The sequence below is a fragment of the Mauremys mutica genome, chromosome 4 (genome assembly GCF_020497125.1).
Source record: "Mauremys mutica isolate MM-2020 ecotype Southern chromosome 4, ASM2049712v1, whole genome shotgun sequence".
NCBI classification, from domain to species: Eukaryota; Metazoa; Chordata; order Testudines; family Geoemydidae; genus Mauremys; species Mauremys mutica.
The window spans coordinates 137193384-137215260 of record NC_059075.1 but is presented as its reverse complement, the minus strand read 5'-3'; the positions used below and the strand labels follow the sequence as shown (position 1 = coordinate 137215260).

The 21877-nt window shown below is 56.1% G+C and overlaps 1 protein-coding gene across 1 annotated transcript in view; it reads left to right on the top strand.

Moving 5' to 3' along the window:
* PIK3C2B (phosphatidylinositol-4-phosphate 3-kinase catalytic subunit type 2 beta) overlaps window positions 1–21877 on the top strand; it is an 83709-nt gene that overhangs the window by 58914 nt on the left and 2918 nt on the right. Inside the window, exons 13-31 of the mRNA XM_045014967.1 lie at window positions 3707–3874; window positions 4484–4595; window positions 7566–7708; window positions 11335–11523; window positions 12198–12291; window positions 12406–12500; window positions 12750–12930; window positions 13533–13640; window positions 14353–14445; window positions 15283–15412; window positions 16662–16798; window positions 17483–17652; window positions 17989–18145; window positions 18757–18866; window positions 19125–19326; window positions 19905–20029; window positions 20669–20786; window positions 21267–21348; window positions 21726–21832. Coding sequence (XP_044870902.1) covers window positions 3707–3874; window positions 4484–4595; window positions 7566–7708; window positions 11335–11523; window positions 12198–12291; window positions 12406–12500; window positions 12750–12930; window positions 13533–13640; window positions 14353–14445; window positions 15283–15412; window positions 16662–16798; window positions 17483–17652; window positions 17989–18145; window positions 18757–18866; window positions 19125–19326; window positions 19905–20029; window positions 20669–20786; window positions 21267–21348; window positions 21726–21832 — 2521 coding nt within the window. The remainder of the gene's footprint in view (window positions 1–3706; window positions 3875–4483; window positions 4596–7565; window positions 7709–11334; window positions 11524–12197; window positions 12292–12405; window positions 12501–12749; window positions 12931–13532; window positions 13641–14352; window positions 14446–15282; window positions 15413–16661; window positions 16799–17482; window positions 17653–17988; window positions 18146–18756; window positions 18867–19124; window positions 19327–19904; window positions 20030–20668; window positions 20787–21266; window positions 21349–21725; window positions 21833–21877) is intronic.

Here is a 21877-nt window from a genome sequence, read left to right as displayed (position 1 = left end):
TGGGGAAGCTAGGGAGAACCAGCTGCACCCTTCTGTCCTACCTCCATTCTTGCTCGGCGCTCCACCAGATCTCACAGGGGAATGAGAACTGGATTCACAGAGTTCCCTTGTAACGTTCCCTGCCAGGGAGCAATGGCTTTTCAGGCCTCCTCACAGTAGGAAACATGAACAGCCCGGGGGGCTTAAACTCCAGGTATCCCTCTGTTGGAGGGACGTGCTGCCAGTGTAATAGAGCACAGGAGCTTTGTAATGAGTAACCCCGGGAAATAGCCATGAGGTGGGTCAAACCCAAGTCATATTCCAACCACTTGTTCCCCCAGGAGCTCAGGGGCTTCTGAGGAAATGGGCCCTGGACCCAAACTGCACCCTGGTCTGGTCTGGCAAAGTAGAAGCCCAGGGGAAGAGGTTTCATCCCATGGCTTGTCTATAGGGGGAAAGTTACCAGCAAAACAATATCAGTATAATTCTACTGCTATAGTTGTACTGTATAGTCCAGAATAAGCATCCTCACCAGGAGCTACACTGGTATAATCACAGCAGTATAATTATACCACCATACTTCCACCGGTACGTTTTCCCCAGTAGACAAGCACCACCTCTACAATACAGTCATCACCCCTGGGGCTCTTCTGGAATCATTGCTGGCTGACAAGAGTCAGCCCAATTCCTTGCTGTGGGGTTAATGCAGTTCTGGAACAACAGAGGCAAGTGCCAACCCCACCCTCAGCAGAGTCCACAGACCCCAGCTTGGGTGCAGCTTTGCCAAAGAGCTCAGGGCTAAGTGTCCTAGGGCTCAGCACCCAGCAGCTCCCATTGGGACCCTTGTGGCTAGATCATCTGGTAAGGGTTTTGGAAAAATTTGGCCCTTGGTATTTACACCACCCCTTCCCCTCCCTGGGGTGTTCTCTAATGGTAAGTCTAACACAGCATGAGCTTCAGCTTCCTCTCAGGTAGTCCAGGGACTCTCCTGCCAGGTCCTTTTCTCCCCACAGTTCCCAGAGACACTCCTGGCCCCAATTTGTAGCCTGGTTGGAGCTAATTGGCCCCACCTGCCAACATGACTAAGCATGACCCTAAAGCAGTGCTGGGTTTTTGAACTGGCACCCAGTGTGATTCAGCAGACAAGACCTGCAGGGACTAAGGAGAGGTAGCATGTAGAGCTTTATGATAAAGCCAGTGGGAGCATCTGAGGTCCTGGTGAAATACCTTCTGAGGGGTGTCGGATCCCCTGGTAGAACCCTGTTTCATCTCTGCTGGTGGGTCTTCTCCTTTAACCCTGTGTCCAGGGGCTGTTTGTTCCGGGGGCTCCAGCTGCTCCAGGGAAAGGGGATCTGATCTAAAAATAGCCCTAGCAGCTGAGAGGGCATGTGTACTAAGCCCGCAAAGGGGAGGGGAAAGGGATAATTTTAGAAGGAGCCTATCCCCTGAGAAGGACCCAGGGAGAGAGACACAGTAGTGCCAGCATGGAGCGGTGTTGTTAGATGACTCCCTTTGTGTGGATCTTTGCCCCCTGAAGGTTGCATGTTCAGAGGGGTTAAAGCCCAGGTTGCATGGGCTGGGCTCTGAGCCACCTCCCTGGGTCCCCTTTGCTGGCTGCACGAGGGACCTCAGCCATGGGAGTCAGCTGCTTCAGCCAGCATTGCCCTCTCGGTAGCTATGAAACTGCCTTGGTCTGGCACACCCCTGGGCTCTGCTAGCCTTGCAGGATTGGCTCCAGGACCTCTGGGGGCCTCCTTCCTTTAAGGTGACTGCATGGAAATTTGTGTGTGTGTGTCTGTGTCTGTGTCTCCTCTCCCCACACCCTGATCCCCCTCGCTGGGATGTTTTGGAGCAGCCCTGGCAGACTCCAGAGGGAGATGTGTCCAGTCCTGCAGGTGGTGGCCCCACCAGACCTTGGCGTGTGAGCAGGAGGGGGGAGGTAAGAAGGGGAGGGGTTGGGGAGAGGTAAAATGAGATCCTCTGAACCCCAGTGTGAGGAAAGATCCCCAGAACTGATGTCTCAGGACCAGGTGAAACCCACTGGCATGTAATCTGACTAGATAGGTGGGCTGGCAGAGCTTCCCTATAGAATACATCTGCCCCTTCCATTGATGCCTATGGGGTATCCTATAGTGATCAACCCTTTCTGGTAGGGCCTGTGGGGCTTCCCCTATAGAAGATCAACCAAGCTCCTCTACTCTCTTTCCCCACCCCCTGCAGGATCTAAAGGATCTCCTATAGAGGGGGAACCCAGCCCCTTCTTCCCTCTATAGACCAAAGAGGTAGTAGGGACCATGGCCACCCAGTTGCTTCCTCCATAGGATCCATGGCCATCTCCTTCCCAACACTCCCCCCTGCAGCTGGGAGCCTTGCAGGGGGCGGGTTTAATGCTCCTAGACCCATCCCTTCTCCTAGGTAAAGGGTCGGCGTGGATCTCTCCCCTGGCAGATGTACCAATCCTCCCAACATCTCCACTGTGCAGACAGGGAAACTGAGGCTCTAGCTTTCAAGGCAGCTCTCGGCGTTGCCCTTCCCCATGCAGTGCAACGCTGATCAGGCAGGAATGTGTCTGATCCCCAGAGTCCCAGTGAACGGTGGGAGAGCAGCCGCGCTCTCTCCGGACAGATCTGCCTTCTACCCTGCCTTGTCTCCATGTTACTGCAAAGCTCTTCGAGAACCCACTCTTTCCATCGACGGGTCCGGATCCTGTTCCTGAGGACAACCTCCGTTGGGCTAGCATAGGATCAGGAGTCGGGATCTCTTGTATGACCTGGGGCAGGTCTCGGCCCAACTCTGTGCCTCAGTTTCCCTGTCTGCACAGTGGAGATCCCAGGCGTGTTGGGAGGATTGGTACATCGGGCCATCATCAGCTGGTGTGAACCGCCACAGCCCCGTTAAAGTCAATGGCGCTGCAGTGACTTCAACCAGCCTGGGGTCTGACCTGTGCATAGGTGTGAGGTGCTCAGACATGACAGTAATGGGGGGAGGGGCAGCGTATAAGCACCTAGAAGTGGGCTGTAGCTCACAAAAGCTTGTGCTCAAATAAATTTGTTAGTCTCCGAGGTGCCACAAGTGCTCCTGTTCTTTTTGTAGCTACACCTAGAAACCACTAGGTCAGATCTGGGGTCTCTGGTTCTGAGTGGGGGCTGGAAATTCCCTTACCAGTCCCTGGATTCAGTACCAAGAGGCGCTGATGCCCGAACTCCCCTGAATTTCAGTGACTGCTCTGCAGTCTCAGGGCTGGGCCCTAGAATCTGCAGCAGTTCACTGAAGTGCAAGCCCTGTCCAGACTGGGGAAAGGCAGCTCCCTCTCCGGAGGGCCTGGGTTTGCTGGGTCTGCACAGCATCTGGGGGGCACTTCCCGGCATGGGTAGATGGATGCACTCGCTCTGCTCGAGCTTGCGCACTCAAGTATGTACCCAGGGGTCTGGGTGGATTTGTACTCGGCTGGCTAGCCACGCTGCTGCCCATGCCACCGCGGACCCACTGGGGATTTTTAGCCCGTTAGCTTGAGTGGAGCTAGGGCGTCTGCCTGCCTGCACTAGGAAGCACCCTCCCAGCTGCTGCGTAGATGTTCCCTACAGCACTTAGCGCCCCCAGGCTGGGCTGCACTTCCAGGGGCCGTACGCTGATAGAACGCACAATGAGCCCCTTGACTATGAGAAGAGGGATCCCTGGCTGTGAAGCCAAGGCTCTGACTTGCAGATCCCCGGGTGATTTCTTCTAGGATCTGCTTCCCGATCCAAGTGAACCGGCTACCGCGGGAGACGCTGCTGAGCGCCACACTCTACGCCGTGCCCATCCCGCCTCCGGGGAGCTCCTCTGAGACCAACAAGCAGCGGCGGGTCCCCGAGGCTCTGGGCTGGGTCACCACCCCGCTCTTCAACTTCAGGCAGTACGTGCACCTTCCCTGTCCCCATCCCTTGGGCACAAAGGACGTGTTGGAGGGTGGTTACCGTATGCACTGACTCAGCTGGGATACCAAACCCATGGGATCTCCTGGTGCCAGCGCCCCGTCTGCCTGGCACCAAGGTCACTGAGTTGGCCCTTGTGTCGGGCTTGTTGCTGAGCATGGCATCAGCTGTCAAACCCAACCACTATGGGCTGCTCCCATCCTGGAGAGGCTCTGCAATGAAGCCACCTGTACTCAGAAACCACCGTCCCCTGGGTCCTCTCCTTGTTCTCAGCCTCAACAAAGCAGGTCCTAATGCCCCAGGCTCTAGATTCATAGATGCAAAGGCCAGAAGGGACCATTGTGATCATCAAGTCTGACCTCCTGTGTAACCCAGGCCAGAGACCTGCCCCACAATAATCCCTAGAGGAAGTCATTCAGAAGAACACCCAATGTCGATTTAAAAATTGCCGGTGATGGAGAATCCATTGTTTAAAATTTACACCTTATTTCCCATCTGCATTGTCTAGCTTCAACTTCCAGCCATTGGATCGTGCTCTACCTTTCTCTGCTAGGGAAGGGCATAACACCCTGTCTCCTTCCTTTCTCCAGGGTCTTGACCTGTGGGCGGAAGCTCCTGGGCTTGTGGCCAGCAACTCAGGACAACTCCAGTGCCAGGTCGAGTGCTCCCAACTTCAACCAGCCCGACAGTGTTATCCTGCAGGTGAGTGCCTGACTCTCTGGGCCAGAAATCTCCCAAATGGGACTCTGGGTTTTGGATCCCTCAGTTTTGGGGGACTCAACGGGAACTGCCCTGGGCCTGGTTCTCGGAGGCAGCTGGGCATTGAAATCAGGCAGAGCTGGGAGGGCTCAGCAGTCTTCTCTGCAAGCCAGAGGACATCTCCCATCACTGGCCACTCTTGAAAAATCCTGTCCCGACATGCGCTAGGCTTGGTGTGAAACCTGGGGTGGATGCTGTCCGGTCCGGTCTCTTCTTTGCTCAGCCCAAAGACCTGGTCAGGGACCTGGAGGTGGCGTCCCAATCACAGGGTGGGCTGGGAAGTGGATGCTTTACTGTGAGCTTTTCCCAAGTCAATAGTCAGATACAAAACATAACAGTGTCACCTGTGATAGGAGCCGCCAACCTACTAGCTGATCATCCATTTAATTAAAAAACAAAAACAACAGACTCTTGACAGGTCCATAGATGTTCTGTATTTCCCCTTGGGCTGTTCCTCTATTTCCTCTGCTCTCCCCCCCCCCCCCCCATTCCAGCTCGCGTCTGCATTCCCTCAACTGCGCCTCTCTATTTCCCTTTCTCTCTTTCCTGCGAGTGCTGGATTCAGCTGAGCACTCAGCGGTAAAACCAGCCCTGCATACAAGGAGCCGGCAGTGGAGCAGAGCAGAGTGGGAAAGAGGCAGCTTTGGAAGACAAATATTCCAGCTGGGATGGATTGAGAATCTGTGGGTTGTGGGGCTGGCCTTAAAGGGGGAGGATTGCAGTGCCAATAGCACTCAGCCCTGCCTTCTCTCTGCTCTGTCTGTCCTTACCGCTCATTTTTTCCTCTCTCTTGCTTCAGCTCCACTGCTACCGGTTCTGTGCACTGATCCCCTTGATACGTGTCCAAGCGACTGGGGCTTCCCCAAAGTCACTGACAAATCCATCACGGTTTCAACTGAAAATCAGCCTGGGTGGGTGGGTAGAGGGTCCAGCGTGACCTGTCATTGGAAGTGTCTACCTTGGCTGTAGCACGTTCCTGCTCTTCCCCGTCGGCTCCTCTTGCAGGCAAGAGGAATGGCAGGGTGAGGCTGCAGCTTTCCAGGGCTCGGGAAGCTTGACCTCCTCCTCTTCCTCGCCGAGGAAGGATCAGAATGGAAACTTGCCCAGTTTGTCCCAGCTTGGTCTTGGGGTGAACCAGCATTCAGTGCTAGAGGGTAGTGAAAGTGGGACTCTCCCAGGCCAGGAAGGAGAGGTTCCTCCAGCAGGAGCCTCCCCTTACCCTGACCGAGCCCAACAGGTAATGGCAGTGTTACCTGGGGTTTTCAGAACTCCCAACAAGGGCATCTTAACTATTTCACTCCAGGAGGTGTAAGGAATAAATCAACAAGAACACAGCACTTCCCTTTGATAAGATTAATGCAAGTAAGCGTGCTCTATCTAAAACTGCAGTTTATTAGATTTAAGCACACACAAACATCCCAGATATTTACCTAACATCTGGAACGGTCTTGAGTAATTAACAGCAGGTTCGCAGTGGCCAGTTGCTCACCCACTGGGGAAAAAGGGTGTCAGGGAAAATGTCTCTCAAGGTGGCTTCAGAGGACTGCTCCCAAATACACTCTGTTAGCAAATCTTGTGTAACTAACTTCTACAAAACACATAGGTCATAATGACTCCTACCGTGTCATCACTTTTCTAGCTTTCAATAAACTTTTCATATCAGAGGCATCTAGAACCAAGGTTTTCTAACCACCAAGGTTTTTAGTCTCAGTTGTTTACTTCTGTCCTCTCCTCCCATTCTGATTAGCAGAAACTGCCAGCTAGATCTGACCTTGTGTCTGAAAGCCTGTCTCCAAATTAACCCTTAACTATGTGGTGTTCTGTTTCATTACTTCAGGGTGGCCGAATGCACATAATACACCTCTACCTCGATATAACGCTGTCCTCGGGAGCCAAAAAATCTTACCGCGTTATAGGTGAAACCGCGTTATATCGAACTTGATTTGATCCACTGGAGCGCGCAGCCCCGCCCCCCCGGAGCGCTGCTTTACCGCGTTCTATCCGAATTCGTGTTATATCAGGTGGCGTTATATCGGGGTAGAGGTGTATGGTTGCAATTAACTGGATCGCATTCTGGAGTGTACGCACCCCTCAAATCCAGGGCAAGATCTTAGCACAGCAGAGGGGTGAGAGGACTGGCCCTTCATCTCACTGCACCAGCCGGTCCCTAGCCATGCAGCTGGGACTCTGTATCTGGTCATGCCAATCAGAGGGGGCAGCCTGCTGTGCGTCCTTGGGTGCCCCTCACCCGCCTGTGGCATCCAGAACATGCAGGCGGCTGAGGGGGAGAGGAAGCAGTTGCTCTGATGTCTCCATAGTAGGGAATGCTGGGAGGGGCAGGGGCTGAGTCAGCTGGGCTCCAGACTGGGACGCTGCGCAGGGCGGGGTGAGCTGTGAGTCTCTCTTCTCACAAGTCCTTATTCCCAATGGCCCTTAGTGCACCTGGCCTGGAAGTTTCCCAGCACTTCCCAGTTCATGGCTCACGGGGGCGGTAGGGCCTGGCCGTGAGGCGGACACAAGGGCAATCCCGCCCTTGTCGGCTTCACGTTCCCCTCTGGGAGGGCCCCGTGTGTGACGAGTTTCACTGCCTTAGTAATGAGCGTTGCAATGGCCAGTTGAGTGAACACACAGCAATTGCACAGCATGTGGGGCTGCAGGAAGCCTGGGCACCCTACCTGCCTCAGGGCAGAAGCACAAGGCGAGGGGATGTCGGCATTTCCAGAATCCCACCTGCCTTGGGGGAACAGTAACATGGGGTGGGGGATGCAGGTATCCTGAGAACACCATGTGCCTTGGGGTCTGTAATATGAGGCAAGAGCATCCTGTGTGCCCCACGTACCCTTGAGGAGGGCAGTAGCATGTTAACAGAGCCTGCTGGGTGACCTCTGACCTGCTCTTCCTCCCGCCCTGCAGATCGATTTCCCAGCCTCTGCCTTCAACGTGACGTTCACGAGCCCACCGGCTGCCGAGTTCAGCCCCAAGTACGAGTTCCGCAGCTTGGGCAAGGAGGACCAGTGCAAGCTGAAGGAGGTGATGCAGAAGGAATCGCTGTACTGGTGAGAGGCCATGCCCGCGTGGAGGGACGCACACACCATAGGGATGACACACGGGGGGGCAAGACCTTGGCCCAGATGCTGTCTCCAGCTCTCCTGCCCTGGTCTGTAGCTCGCCAATGGGCACTGCACAAAGAAGCAGTCACATGTGGGGGGGCTGGCTGGTGTGGGTGGATCTCCATTGGGTTTTCTCCTCAGAAGTCTGTCTGTGGGAGAAGGGGTCTCTTGGGCCCTGATCCAAAGTTGAAGGCAACAGAAAAACTCCCTCTGCTTAATAGCCTTTGGATCAGGGTCTGTGGCCAGGCAGGTTTGTGACTCTCAGGCCAGCCCGATCTCACGCTCTGCCCCCGTCCCCGCCCTGCACACATGTGCTGTCTGTCAGCAGCAGGACCAGAGGGGAGTCATGTGAGGGCCTGACCCTCATCTCTGGTAGGCTGGGGCCCCAATAGTGGCAGTGCTGATCCTGAGAACCACACAAGGAGCTGGGAAGCTCCCTAGGGAGAGGTGAGGGCTGAGGGTCAGGGATCAGTTTTGATGCTTCTGCCCCCCATGCTCCCTGTCTGAAGGCAGCTGTTTTCAGGCTGTTCATCTGTCCTTCCCCTGAGCTCCCCGGCCTCGCGCTCTGGCAGATGGCTGAGCGGGAAGAAACTGCCTTCTCCAGATGTGTGTACAAAGAAGGTGTCTCCAGCCTGCTCACCCCCGCTTCCCCCTTTGCCCAGGGCAGCTGGCTAGCCCAGCCTACGCCTCTGCATCAGACATGTCTATAAACAGGAAGGATCAGGTGTCGCTGGCCACATGCAAGGCAGCTCACTGCAGGCTGAGCTCACTCCTAGGGCATGATCCCGACCAGCGGGGCAGGGGGTAGTATCTGTCCCTCTTCTCTAATAGACAGTGGGAAATGGAAAGGTCCCAGGGGACCTGGTAGGGCCCAGTCTCTTGGAACCGGCTGGGAAGAACCAGCAAGCAACATTCCCCTTCTCACTCATTTAGCCCCACACATGGCTCCACAGGGCATCCGTACCTCCTGCCAGGCTGCCCTGCATGTGCCTGCTGAAGCGGGGAGGTCCACCCCCAATCTAAGGTTCATTACAGCCTCTGTCTCATGTGGCACCTGGCCCACCTCACCCTCCTTCTCCTCCAGTTCTCCATCTCTAAGCACCACAGAGCCCTGGCACCCCATCTCATCTCTCCTGCCCCCCCCCCAACCCCTGTGGTTTTGGGGAGTTGACTCTTCCCCAAGCTCAGGGGCCATTCTGCATCCTCGCTCCCTCTCCACAGTCTCATGTAGACATGTATCCCTGGCTCTGGCTCCTGCCCCTGCCTTTGTGTGCCCTCTATAATAGCCCCACCCCCTAAGGCCAAATCCAGAGCACAGGCACATCCCGGTCACCAGGTGTGATATCTGCCCTACAGCCACACACTCTGCTGCTGGGGCAGAGAGTGCCCCCTGCTGGCATCTACAACAAACTCTCTGCCAGCTGCTCCCATGCTGGGTACAGCATCTGCTTCAGCATTCTTCTTCTTCTCCGGAATGATCCTTATTACCATCACTGTATCCGGCGTGGCAAAAGTGCCGGGTGCTCTGCAAACAGAGAGACGCTCACGGAGCTTCTGGTCTAAGCAAGGCCCGGGAGAAGTGGGAGGGGGAGGCAAGTTCTACTTGTGCCCTGTTCCCCAGCTGTTGGGTGGATTGGGCCTTGGTGCAGAGATGAGCCTCCCAGAGCCGCTGGGTCTAGAAGAACAATAAAAAGCCAGAAGTGGGCAAGCTCAATCCTCCATCTTGGTCACTCCCAGCTGGGGCTGCGGATCTGGGTCCCAAACCCACAGGCAGAGCACTTCCCACCCCAGCCCCTGCAAAAGACCCCCGGAGTCCCGACTCCAGGTGGCACTGGGAGCTGCCCCTCTGGCAGAGGAGAGAGACAGAGGCTCAGCAGAGAACAGGTGGCGGGCTGGAGAGGAGGCTTTTGAGCCCACTCCTGCTGGCCGGAATGCAGCCAGCCAGGTATGTTCCAGTCTCGGTAGAGTGGGAATAAGGAGCCTTGCTGTCCCTGTTCCTTTGCCAGCTGATCCAGACCACGTGGTCACCTCACACATGCTGCAGCTGTTGGCTTGAAACATGACACTTCCTAGAGGAACAGGGCGCAGTGCTGGGAACTGGCAGGAGGCACCCAGCCCTTCCTGGCATTGTGCTCTGGGAGGGCCGTGTCTGGCCCGCCTGCTCCAGAGCTCGTCAGGTTCATTGCCAGGGTGGGTCGTTCCCACCTTCTCCTACGCAGGCAGCGCTTTCGCTTTCCTTTGCCTTTGTTTGTTTTGGGCGAGCTCTGTAGTAATCGTGAAAGGGAGTGTCTGGGAATGGACCTAGGCCTGGGAGCTGGGTGGGTAGGCTTCCCACACACTCAGCTCTGCTGATACCCCTCAGTACCGATCTGCAGCCCTGCTATTCCAGCCCTGAGCTCCTCCCTACCAGCTCTGCCAGTGCACCTCAGTGCCAACCCAGCCTCCCCTATTGCAGCTCTTAGATCTCTGGAGCTGCCAAGCACGTTGAACTGTGCACTGGTCTGTGATGTGGAGAAATGTCTGCTAGGCACTAAGGTTATGTCTACAAGCTAGCTTGGGTAACAGAGCGCTGAAGCCACAGCAGCATGGTCTGCACAATCCTGCCTGCAACTGTGGAAAATGACTCCGGTGGCTAGCCCGGGCCAAAGCCCACACTGCTGCAGGTTCACTGCTCCAGGAACCAAACTAGATCAAATCTAGCTTGGGAAAATCTACGAGAGCTGCAAGCACACCCCATGATTGTAGTGTAGACACACCTTAAGTTGAGACCTGCCAAACTCATTTCACTGGGGCTACAATGCACTAGTGTCATTTGCCTCTGTAAGAGCCAGGCCCAGGAGTGAGGGATTGTCACTCCCTGCAGTCACTAGAATGGAAAATCGTGTGCAGCCCAGGGGCTCCAGGTTGCTACAGTGCTGATCAGGATTTTCAGGGGGAGAGAACGGAGGGGGGCGGGGGGTTGAAATTCTCCTTGCCTCATCTTCCTCAATTTCAATCCAAGCTGAAAATCAGCTAAGATGTGTCCGGAGGAATCAATGTCACTTGCCTCCGCCCGGCCAGCTGACCCCCTGAATCTATCAGGCTTGAGGTGGAAGGGTTTATGCTGCTTGATCAGGACTTGATCCAGCTGCCTTCCTCAGAAAATGGGATTGATGCATAAGCCACTACGTCACATTGGTCCCAGGATACTAGAGAGATGAGATGGGTGAGGTAATATCTTTTATGGGACCAGTTTCCGTCGTGAAAGCGACAAGCTTCAGGTCTTCTCTTAGGCAGCCCTACCCAGTTCTAGTAACAGGAGCCAAAGTGGGTGTCCCAGGGTTGACTTTCCTGCTCTCTTGTGGCCATTCAGAGCAATGACCCTTTTATTTCTTGTCCAGCTCCTGAGATTCCTAGAGCCAGACCCTGTTCCCAGTAACGCCAGTGTCAAGCCCTCTCTTCAGGGCTCTTTGACCCTGGGCAAGTCACGCCCCCACTCTGGGCCTCAGGGCCCCCGTATGTACAGCAGGGATGGAAACGCACTGCTCTCCTAAGGGACTGAGGTCTGTGTCTTGTGACCTTTGCTGTCCTAGGCTGACGGACACCGACCGGAAGAGACTGTGGGAGAAGCGCTATTACTGCCACGAGCAGCCTGGATCGCTGCCTCTGCTGCTCACCAGTCCCCCCAGCTGGGAGTGGGCCTGCCTGCCTGATATCTACGCCCTGCTGAAGCAATGGACTTACATGAACCACCAGGATGCCCTCGGGCTCTTGCATGCAACGTAAGCCGCTGCCTGGGGAGTCCGTCCTGGGGGGTGGACGTGTGGTGGGCAAAGACCGCTCCTTTTCCTCGCCCCAGCCACTCACTGGGGGTTGTGGCTCCTGCCTCTCAGCCAGTCGCCGCATTAAGATGCATCCAAATCCTATGAACATCTGAACCCCAAACAATCCTAAAACTGTGCTGTGTCACCGTGGAGGGGAGTGGGAGGAACGGGGGCACTTGCTGGGCATTCGTGGATTTAGAATATTTGCCCACAGGTTGGGCATGGGGGAGGTGGACATAGACTGGCTATTGCCTACTAATATTCCCTTTAATATTGCAATCATGACCTATTGCCTGGTAGTGAGCACAGTAGGGGAGCTGGGGGAACTGATCCAACAGGAACCCACCCAGAAAATAAAAAGGGTGGATAAGGGAACCAGGAGACTTTCTGGAGACAGGACAGACATCTCCGTTCCCATGTTTTGTGGCATTCCCAGGGGGATGATGTGCTTTGCATGGGTGGCTGCAGCTGTGCTTTTCCCAGCACCTCCACAGTGCGCCTATGAGAGGCTGTGATGGCAGCAGACCCTCTGCAGAGAACCCGGTGGTCTCGTCTGCAGGCAGGTGGGCTGGGTTCCTCTGGAGAGAGCCTGCTGTGACCTCCTCCCAGTGATGTGTGGCTTGTGGCTGTAGGTTCCCGGATCAGGAGGTGCGGAGGACAGCCGTACACTGGATCGACTCCATGTCGGATGCAGAGCTGCTGGATTACCTGCCGCAGCTGGTGCAGGTGAGGCATGTCGGTCTGAATGACTCAGTGAACAGCATGGCCTATGGTTAGTGCCAGGCCTGTCCATCTGTCCGGCCTGCTGATGGAGAAATGTCCTTGCTTCTCTCCTCCCAGGCCCTGAAGTATGAGTGCTACCTGGACAGCCCCCTGGTACGGTTTCTTATGAAGCGAGCCATCTGTGACCTGAGAATCACCCACTACTTCTTCTGGTAATGTTGGTGTGTGTGCTGCAGCCTTTGGGAGGGGTCTGTGCTCAGCTGGGGCTGCCCAAGAGATGGGGGGGTGCCTGGGGAGTGGGCATCCCGCCATTAGCATCTCCAGCCATGACTTGTACCCCTCTTAGCCTGTGAGGTACAAGCCTCAGCTCCCCACCCTGGAGTTCCTGAACCGGGGACAGTAGGAATGAGAAGGGTTGGAGCCCCTTGTCCTGACCTCTCCATGCTGCCCTCCTCCCCCAGGCTGCTGAAGGATGGACTCAAGGACTCCCAGTTCAGCATCCGCTACCAGTACCTGCTGGCGGCCCTGCTCTGCTGCTGTGGCAAAGGCCTGCGAGAGGAGTTCGACCGGCAGTGCTGCCTGGTCAACACCCTGGCCAAGCTGGCCCAGCAGGTTCGGGAGGCTGCTCCGTCCTCGCGACAGGTTGGTGCTTAGCCTGTACCTGTGGGAGGGGCAGGGGAGTCAGACTGAAACTACAAAACTCAAGGGGCTGCTCGCTTTGGTTACGGACAGTGCTCCTCTGTCTGCAGGGAGCAGGTCAAAAGCGCTGGCTGTCAGGGGACCTCCCGGCTGCTCCAGTTCCCGCCTCGTCCAGTCGGAGGGGCTGTTGGGAGACACGCAGGAGTGCTGGCTGCACTTCAGGAGTTGCTGAAGGGCCATGGGATAGGAGCGTTGTTCCCCCTTCTCCTCCAACTCCCATCCCCCACTGAGGGGCCTTCCATACCCCACACATGTGCCGAGGCTCCCCCAACCTCCTCGCCCATAATTCCTTGAGGTCACGGGCACTTCCCTCCAGCTGAGGGTGACCAGGCAGGCCTGCCTAGTGCTGTTTCTTCAGGGGTCACTGAGCAAGGCAGGGTTCCCAGGCATGCATTGCAGCTGGAGAGTGAGAAGCTGCCGTTGGGAAGGGATTGCAGCTCCCCCTCAGCCAGTCGATCCCTCCGGGGGCACTGGGTTGCTGGCGGGGCTGTGGGTGGGGATGTGCATGCGAGGCTGTGACCCACCCCTCCCTGCGTCTCCGGCAGGCCATTCTCCGAGACGGGCTGGTCGACGTGAAACAGTTCTTCAGCACCAATGGCTCCTGCCGCCTGCCGCTTAGCCCCAGCCTGCTGGTGAAGGGGATCGTGCCCAGGGTGAGTGACCGAGCCGGGGCGAGAAGGGAATCGGGACCGGGGCTGCTGGTCCACCTGCTGTAGTAGGGCTAATTTCCCCCAGGGCACAGAATGCCAAGACGATGGATTCTTATGAGGAGACCTTTTGCATCGTCCATCCATCAGACTCCCCCTCATCTACCTGCCCCGCAAAGAGCACCCGTGCTCAGCCTGCGTACCTCGGACCCATGTGCTCCTGACCCCCAGCCCTGTGTCTCCTCTCCACCTGCCCCAGCGCTCCAGATCAGCTCCTGATCTGCACCCCATCCCCATGAACCCACCCGCACCCGCCTTGATGCGATGCATCCAGCTCCCTGCCTCCCCCGAGCTGCAGTGTCTGTCTAGCTGAACCTCGGCGTGGGTTTGGGGACGTGAGTCAAATGCCTCCAAGGGCCTTGCGTGAGCTAGGCAGAGAGAAGCCTGGTGACTGGCTAGTGCACAAATCCCCTGGCCTGAGTGTTGGGCCTGGTGGCTGTACACATCCCAAATAGCCAGGGCCCAGAGCTGGTGATCCCTGCAGGGGGCAGGTTGGTTGATGCTGCTGTCCTACTGACAGGGAATTGACCAGAGGGGGCCTGTGTCCCCTGGCAGACTGAGATCATAACCCTAGGATGCTCAGGCCTGCAGCGGTGTTCATATCCCCGGGTAGCTCTGGTTCTTCCTGACAGTCTCCTCCTTCCCTCCCTGGCGGCAGGACTGCTCCTATTTCAACTCCAACGCCGTGCCCCTGAAGCTGTCCTTCCAGAACGTGGATGCCCTCGGGGAGAACATCCGTGTTATCTTTAAGGTGAGCCCTGCTGCTGCTGTGGCTTATCTGGTTGGCTCTGTGCCTGCGCCTCTGGCACAAGCGGTTCTGATCAAACAGCCATTGCCGAGGCTTCTGGTTCAAAGTGGGTAGGAGTTCACTGCAGAATATTAGCCAGTAGGACACTTCCCCCTCTCTGGCTGCTCCCATCTCTGCAGCAGCTGTGAGGTGCTTGTCAAACAAAAAGTGAGCAAAAGTCTCCGAACTGTGATGGGAACCAGCTCCACTGCAAGCCATGGCTGCGTGACAAACCCTAGTTCCCCTAGAAATGCTCTCACTAAATAGCAAGATGCGGGGGTGGGAGGCCATCAACAGAAGGCACTTGAGTCCAGTTCTTCACCCACAAAATCCCTGCCACAGAAGCTGAAGGTTTAAAAAGCCAGTTGGATCATGTAGCTCATGGGCAGCATCATTCTCTACAATCTATTCCCCGGGCTGGTGCTCAGTTCTGCTTTCAGTGTCCCAAGTGAGGAGGCTTCCACCCCTTCCCTATTCCACAGTCCAGACCTGACTGTTGGCACCTCTCCCATGATGTTCCCACCCCCTCGGCTCCCACAGAATTGCATCTGTCCCCCCAAAAAGTGAGCCCCCTTTAGCTCCAGACACATTGTGGAAGAGACCCATCATGCATTCATGAATTGTGGAGTTTGTGAAGGCTGTGCTGGGCAGAGGCAGAGCTGGCAGGGCCCTCTTTAAATCTGAGAAGAGCCTCTGTGGGGAGGGTGTGCGAGATCTCCCCTGGGAGAGGGAACTGTGAACTGTTGGCTTCATGGAAATGCCCCAATTGTGACCATGCGCCTTCCCTCCTGTGACTGCCAGTGTGGAGACGACCTCCGGCAGGACATGCTGACGCTTCAGATGATCCGGATTATGAATAAGATCTGGGTGCAGGAGGGGCTGGACATGCGCATGGTCATCTTTCGCTGCTTCTCCACTGGCCGGGGACGGGGTAAGTCGGAGCCCGGGTGTGACGGTCTCCCATTTTCCTCCCAGGAGTTCTCTTCGGGTGTTGCTGCTCCTCTGGGGCTGTGATGCTCTCAGCATGGGGACACTGTAGGGAACTCAGTGGCTGCAGAGCTAGGGTGAACAGCGCATGAACCCAGCGACTGTCCCTTTGGGTATGTCTCTGCTGCAGTGTGGATGTGGGCTCTGACACGTGTTTAAGCCCAAATCCCCTTTTCTGGAGGAAGGTGAGGCAGGTGCTTCAAGTAGCACTTTCTGGAGGTAGCATCCATTGGCTGCTGTAATGGCATCCCTTGAAGACCGCTGTGCAGCTGTGGCCAGAGAACCACAGCACAGGCTAATATCAGTCAGCAGGTGCAGGGGGTGAAGAGGGTAGCTCTGCCCCCTGGACCTGTTACTGGGTGTGCCCCGAGGCATCCTGCAAGGCAGGATGGCAGCACAGGGGGCTCGCTGCCCCTCAGTAGTCAGAGCTAACTGGATGGTATTTAACTCCGCCTAGAAACCCAGCTTCTGCAGAGGTCTGGGGCATCGGTGCCTGCACATCCATCGCCTACTGAGCCGCTGTCAGAGCCACCTGACATAGCCAAGGTCCTTGGCCTCCTGCGAGGCAGGGACTCAAGGCTTCACGACCCTGCACCTCCGAGCAGACTCTAAACGTCCCATCCCCCTTAGAGCGCCACAGGGATGGACTCTTACTGCCCCTGTGCCACGGGAGCTGGTAGATATACCCTGGGCTTTCCGCAAGAATTGGATAATCTCAGACTTGAGCTGTTGCCCACGTACCAGTTCATGAGTGGGGTAAATTTGGCATAAGGGCTCAGGACCCCCTGGCATCCTGTATCTCTCCCCACTGGTTAAATCCATAGGGATGTACCTTGCCCAGACTGTTCTGCCTTCCCAGAGTCTTTCCTATCCATGGGAGTTGCCTTACATCTCTGCCACCAGAGGGAGATGCTGTGGAAGACTCTTGCGGCCTGATTTTCAGAGGCGGATTTTGGTCAATGCAGCTGCACTGACCTTCAGCTTTCTGAAAATCAGGCCCAAGGTGCCTCAAGTCAGGCTCTCAAATTGAGGCATGCAAATCGGTGACGGCTGGCCCCTCAAGGGGCTCCTGAGACCTTGGGGACCCAGGCTGGGATCTCTCTGCGTCACCCAGGGCAGGGGGAGGGGTTTGAATGGACAGAGCGAGTGGCAATTCTGGGAGCTGACCCTATACCTGCTGCCTCCTCTTCCAGGCATGGTGGAGATGATCCCCAACGCAGAGACTCTGCGCAAGATCCAGGTGGAGCATGGGGTGACGGGCTCCTTCAAGGATCGCCCCCTGGCAGACTGGCTGCAGAAGCACAACCCCACGGAGGATGAGTACGAGAAGGTAGTGAAGTGGGATGCAGTGGGGTGACTTTGGAATGGAAAGGGGCCGTACAAATCCCTCTATAGGGCAGGGAGCAGGGGTCCGAGGGAGGCAAATAGCCTCTGCAGCTTGAGATGATGCACAAACGAATGCCTCAACCAATATGCTTAACTTCTTGTAAGCCCTCCACGTAAACAACGGCCAACAGCTGCATCCTGAGCCTGGCTTGGCCACACGCTTAGCTTTGTTTAGGACCTTCAGTTGATCTTGACCTTTTGCATAAACCAAGCCAGCCAGGTGCACCTGTGCTCCTGAATTGTGCCTACTTTTAAGGACAAGCTGGACAACCCCGTCAGGGATGGTCTAGATATACTAGGTCCTGACTCAGCGCAGGGGCCTGAACTAGATGGCTTTTTGAGGTCCCTTCCAGCCCTGTGATTCTGTACCCATAGATTTGTTTATGTGTAGGACCTACAGCAAGAGTGCAAGGGTTTTTTTTTGTTTTTGTTTTTTTTAATGCTTTGTTACTGGTGAAGGCGGGTGGGGGCGCTGAGCATCATTAAGTGCCCCCCTCCACCCCACAGACCAGGCTTGCTCCTGAGAGTGCGGGACTAAACATTCCCATGCTCTCTCCCCTTCCTCTCAATTCCTTTTTGAAGTCTCTCTTCCCCCCTCGCCTGCTCTAACCCCTTCTCCCTCTCCCAGGCGGTGGAGAACTTCATCTACTCATGCGCCGGCTGCTGTGTGGCCACCTACGTTCTGGGGATCTGCGACCGGCACAACGACAACATCATGCTCAAAACCACCGGCCACATGTTCCACATTGACTTCGGCAGGTTCCTGGGCCACGCCCAGATGTTTGGCAACATCAAAAGGTGGGTGTCACCCACAGGAGCCTGGCAGAGGGGTGAGATCGCTCCCATTGTACTACATGCTGGAGCAGAGCTTAGTCCTGGCTCCCTTGACCAAACATCATCTCCCTGCAGCTGTTGTGCTGGGGACGGCCATGTTTCTGTGAGACTACAGGGCTACAGTTTGTATTGTGGGCACAGCGGTTTGGAAGGTCTGCTGTGCGGCTGTCAGGGAGCCTGGCTGTGTTGTGATGGATGCAGGACAGACTGGAGTGGCTGTCTGTTCCATTTCCCATGGTCGACCCCTCTGCTCCACTCCCTGTGCTGATCTGGGCACGTGTGTCTCTTTCTATGGTGCAGGGACCGGGCCCCGTTCGTCTTCACCTCGGATATGGCCTATGTCATTAATGGTGGTGACAAGCCCTCCAGCCGCTTCCATGACTTTGTGGATCTCTGCTGCCAGGCGTACAACCTGATCCGCAAGCACACCCACCTCTTCCTCAACCTGCTGGGCCTGGTGAGAACACGGGGGGGCTGCCCTGATCCAGGCACCGGGGCAGCTTTGCTCTCGCTGCATCTCCAAAGAGCGGGCCACCCTCCACGCCCAGGCCTTGAGATGCCTCCCACCCCCAGTGGTGGGAAATTCCCTTCCCCCTCGGAGTCTGCAGCTGCCTCTTGGCCTCTCTGGTTCTGCCTCCTACTCTGGGCTCTCGTGTCCCATCTGACAGCACTATGAAAGCAGCGTGCTCCACCCTTGCGGGGAGGCGTGTGCTTAGTGTCACGCAGGCGCCCCTCTGGCTGTCTGAAGTGCAGCACTGACTGCCTAATCATACGGCGCTCACCCAGCCGTCCTCGCCCATGTGAGTGACTCGGATCCAGGCAGACACACCCAGCGCTGGGCTCGGCTCGCGAAGTACATCGCATGGGGTGTGGATGTGTGTTATGGGGAGAGGGCCCCCGTCCCTCTCCACTGGAGGAGTCTTCGGGGGGATGCTGGACAGGCCATCTTGACCCGCACCTGAGCCATGTTTACGGTAGAGGCCCCAGGACTGGCTGGTCCATCTCCCTCTCCCTGCTCCTTCCCCACCTCTGGGCTCCTGGCACTGACCTGGCTGCCCTGCTCCCCAGATGCTGTCCTGTGGTATCCCGGAGCTCTCCGACCTCGAGGACCTCAAGTACGTCTATGACGCCCTGCGGCCGCAGGACTCCGAAGCCGACGCCACCACCTATTTCACCAGGTAAAAGGATGCAGCTGGCGCTGGGTGACAGATGGGGAAGGGGGCACCCCTCTGTCACCAGGGAGAGATGGAAGGGCCTTCAGTGGCTGTACACCCACTCCCAGGAAAGGAGCCAGGCTCTTTGTGTCCCAGCATCCCTGGTTGAGGGGCCCTTGTGCACTCAGAGTTTAGGAGCCAGGGGTGCCATGAATGGCAGCTGCCTTTGGCCCAGGGTGGAGTCCCTCTCCCTCACTGAGACGCTGCCCTTCCTCGTTGCAGGTTGATTGAGTCCAGCCTGGGCAGCGTGGCCACCAAGCTCAACTTCTTCATCCACAACCTGGCGCAGATGAAGTTCACAGGCTCAGACACCCGCCCCGTGCTTTCTTTCGCCCCCCGCGTGCACACGCTCAAGACATCCGGCCGGATCCGCGACGTCTTCCTCTGCCGCCACGAGAAAGTCTTCAACCCCAGCAAAGGCTATGTGAGCGCTGCAGCTCTGCTTCTGCCGGACATGTGCCGGGGGGAGATGAGAAATCTGGGAGAGGGATTCTGTGCCGGGAGGTGGGTTAGGAGGAAGGCCATTCAGTGGAGACCCAGGGGCAGCTCCACAAACCAAATGAAGGCTGCTGCAGCGATTTCCTGATTCTGGCCTTGCTAGGAATAGTTAGTGGTTTAGAGGAGGCAAACCCTGTACTCTGGGAAAGGGAAATGTGGGACCTGTCATTGGATGGCTGCCCTCACACTGTATGATTTGATTAAAACCCAGTGCTTTCCACTTACCCTTCCATGATGCCTTCCAAGGTGACTTGAATGTCTGCCTCCCTTCAATGCATGTTCCTGAAAACTTTCCTCCGTCTTTAACTTGGTCTGAAGTGATGCCAAAAGAAATCATTTAACCTTGGTCTGATTTCCAAACTTCTTACATTTCAGTGCATGCATGGTGGGTCTGATTCTGAGCTAACCTGGACGTCAGGTGGGCTGCTCCCGATCTGTACTGGTGTACGTGAGATCAGACTCAGGCATGCAAGCGATACCAGGCTCTGCCTCCCTGTCTTGCAGACGTACATCGTGAAGGTGCAGCGGGAGAGCCCCTGCGAGGTCACCTATGTCCAGCGTACCTTTGAGGAGTTCCAGGAGCTGCACAACAAGCTACGCCTCATCTTCCCCTCCTCTCACCTGCCCAGGTAGCCCTGCTGCCCCTCCTCTCTTCCTCAGCACTGCTTCTTGTCTCACCCCTGGAAAAAAGGGGCTGGCTACTCTGCAGCTGGTTTGGGGCTTGGTTCATCTCTGGGCGGGTGCATGCTGGGAGGGAGGATGCGCCTCCCTGGCTTGCTTTTTTGCCTCCAGGCAGCACCCACGAGGACAAGTTTCCCCCTATGGTTCCACCCCCCATGCTGCTTCCTGACTTCCCCTGACCACTGTAACCTGACTCAGCCCACTACAGCTCTCCCTGACTCCAGACAGCACCCACCCAGACCGAGCCCGTCTCGATCCTCTTGGTGCTGAGAGATACCTGTCAGGATCCAGCTATCCTTGGCTTTAGGGCCCTCCCATCCTGCCCATGTTCCCTGCCCACCAGTGTTTGCTGGCAGCACCTGTCCAGAATGGCCTGGAAAGGCCTCTAGATTTTGTTACTGAGAAACAATCGACTCAGCACCATTGTGGTGCGATGTGCCTCAGACCAACACTTGCTGCCTCGGGCAAGAGCAGTTCGCTTAGGGGCACTACTGCTTCAGCAGTGCATTCTGCTGCCCTGGACTGGGGACTTGCTAACTGTTCTCTCTCTCCCTCTCTCTCTCCTGCGCACACACACAACTGGTCAGTTTCCCCAGTAGGTTTGTGATCGGCCGGTCACGCGGCGAGGCAATGGCCGACAGGAGGAAAGAGGAGCTGAATGGCTACATCTGGCATCTGATCCACTCAACCCCAGAGGTGGCTGAGGTAAGATTCTCTTCTCAGCGCCTCTCAGTCCACAGCGGAGAAGGTTGATCTAGCATACGTGGCTTAATGGATAAGTTCTAGGAGGGAGTGTTATCTAGTGAGTACAGCAAGTGACTAAGGGACAGGATTCCTGGGCTCTTTTCCAGATTGTGTTAGTGAGAAGTGGGCAAGTCACGTCTCTCTGTGCCTCCGTTTCCCCATCTGTAAAATGGGGACAGGAACATTAGCTTTGAACCCAGGTGGGTTGTAAGTCTTAACTTAACTCCAGGTTGTAAAGTTCTTTGAAGATCAGACGCACCATCTAAGTGGTGAGTTGTTCCTCTGGCTTGGGATTCTGGAGGATAGAAGGTACTATATTAATAACTGATGGTGGAGTTACAGATCTTGCTTTGAAGTGTGCAGGACATGCTTACGGATGGAGAAATGAGCCTGTTACCTCTGTGTGATACAAACCAGACTTGTGCTATTCTTGCCTTGCAGTGTGATCTTGTGTATACATTCTTCCACCCCCTCCCGCGGGATGAGAAGGCTGCAGGCACCAATCCAGCTCCAAAGCCCGCAGGTATCACTATTCATTGTATATGGTCCATCTAGTCTGCTATGGAGGCTAATATCAGGCGTGTCAAAGGGAAGGTGTAACACACCCACACAATGTACCTGTATTGTGCTGTACTAAACGACAGCGGTAGATTCCTTCCTGACCCCTTGACGAAGCAGGAGAATGAGAGTCGAAGTAGTGGTTACCTAAGGGGAAAACAGCCGCTCCAGGGCATTCCATTGAAGTTCTTTTATGCTTCTTCCTAAGAAGCTGGCACATGGTTTAGAATCGCTGCTGCACAGCTGTGTCGCTGCTTGGTCTCTGGCCTATGCTGGCCTCTGTAGCTCACTCCCTGTGCTGGTAGGCACTGCGCACTATCTCTGTCCTTTGCCTCTTTCCAGATGCCACGTGGTCTCGGCCCATTGGGAAGGTGGGAGGGGAGGTGAAGCTGTCCATCTCTTACAAGAACAACAAGCTCTTCATCATGGTGATGCACATCCGAGGCCTGGTAGGTGCCTTGTATCCCAGCAGCAGCTGTGGCTGCTGCGCAGGC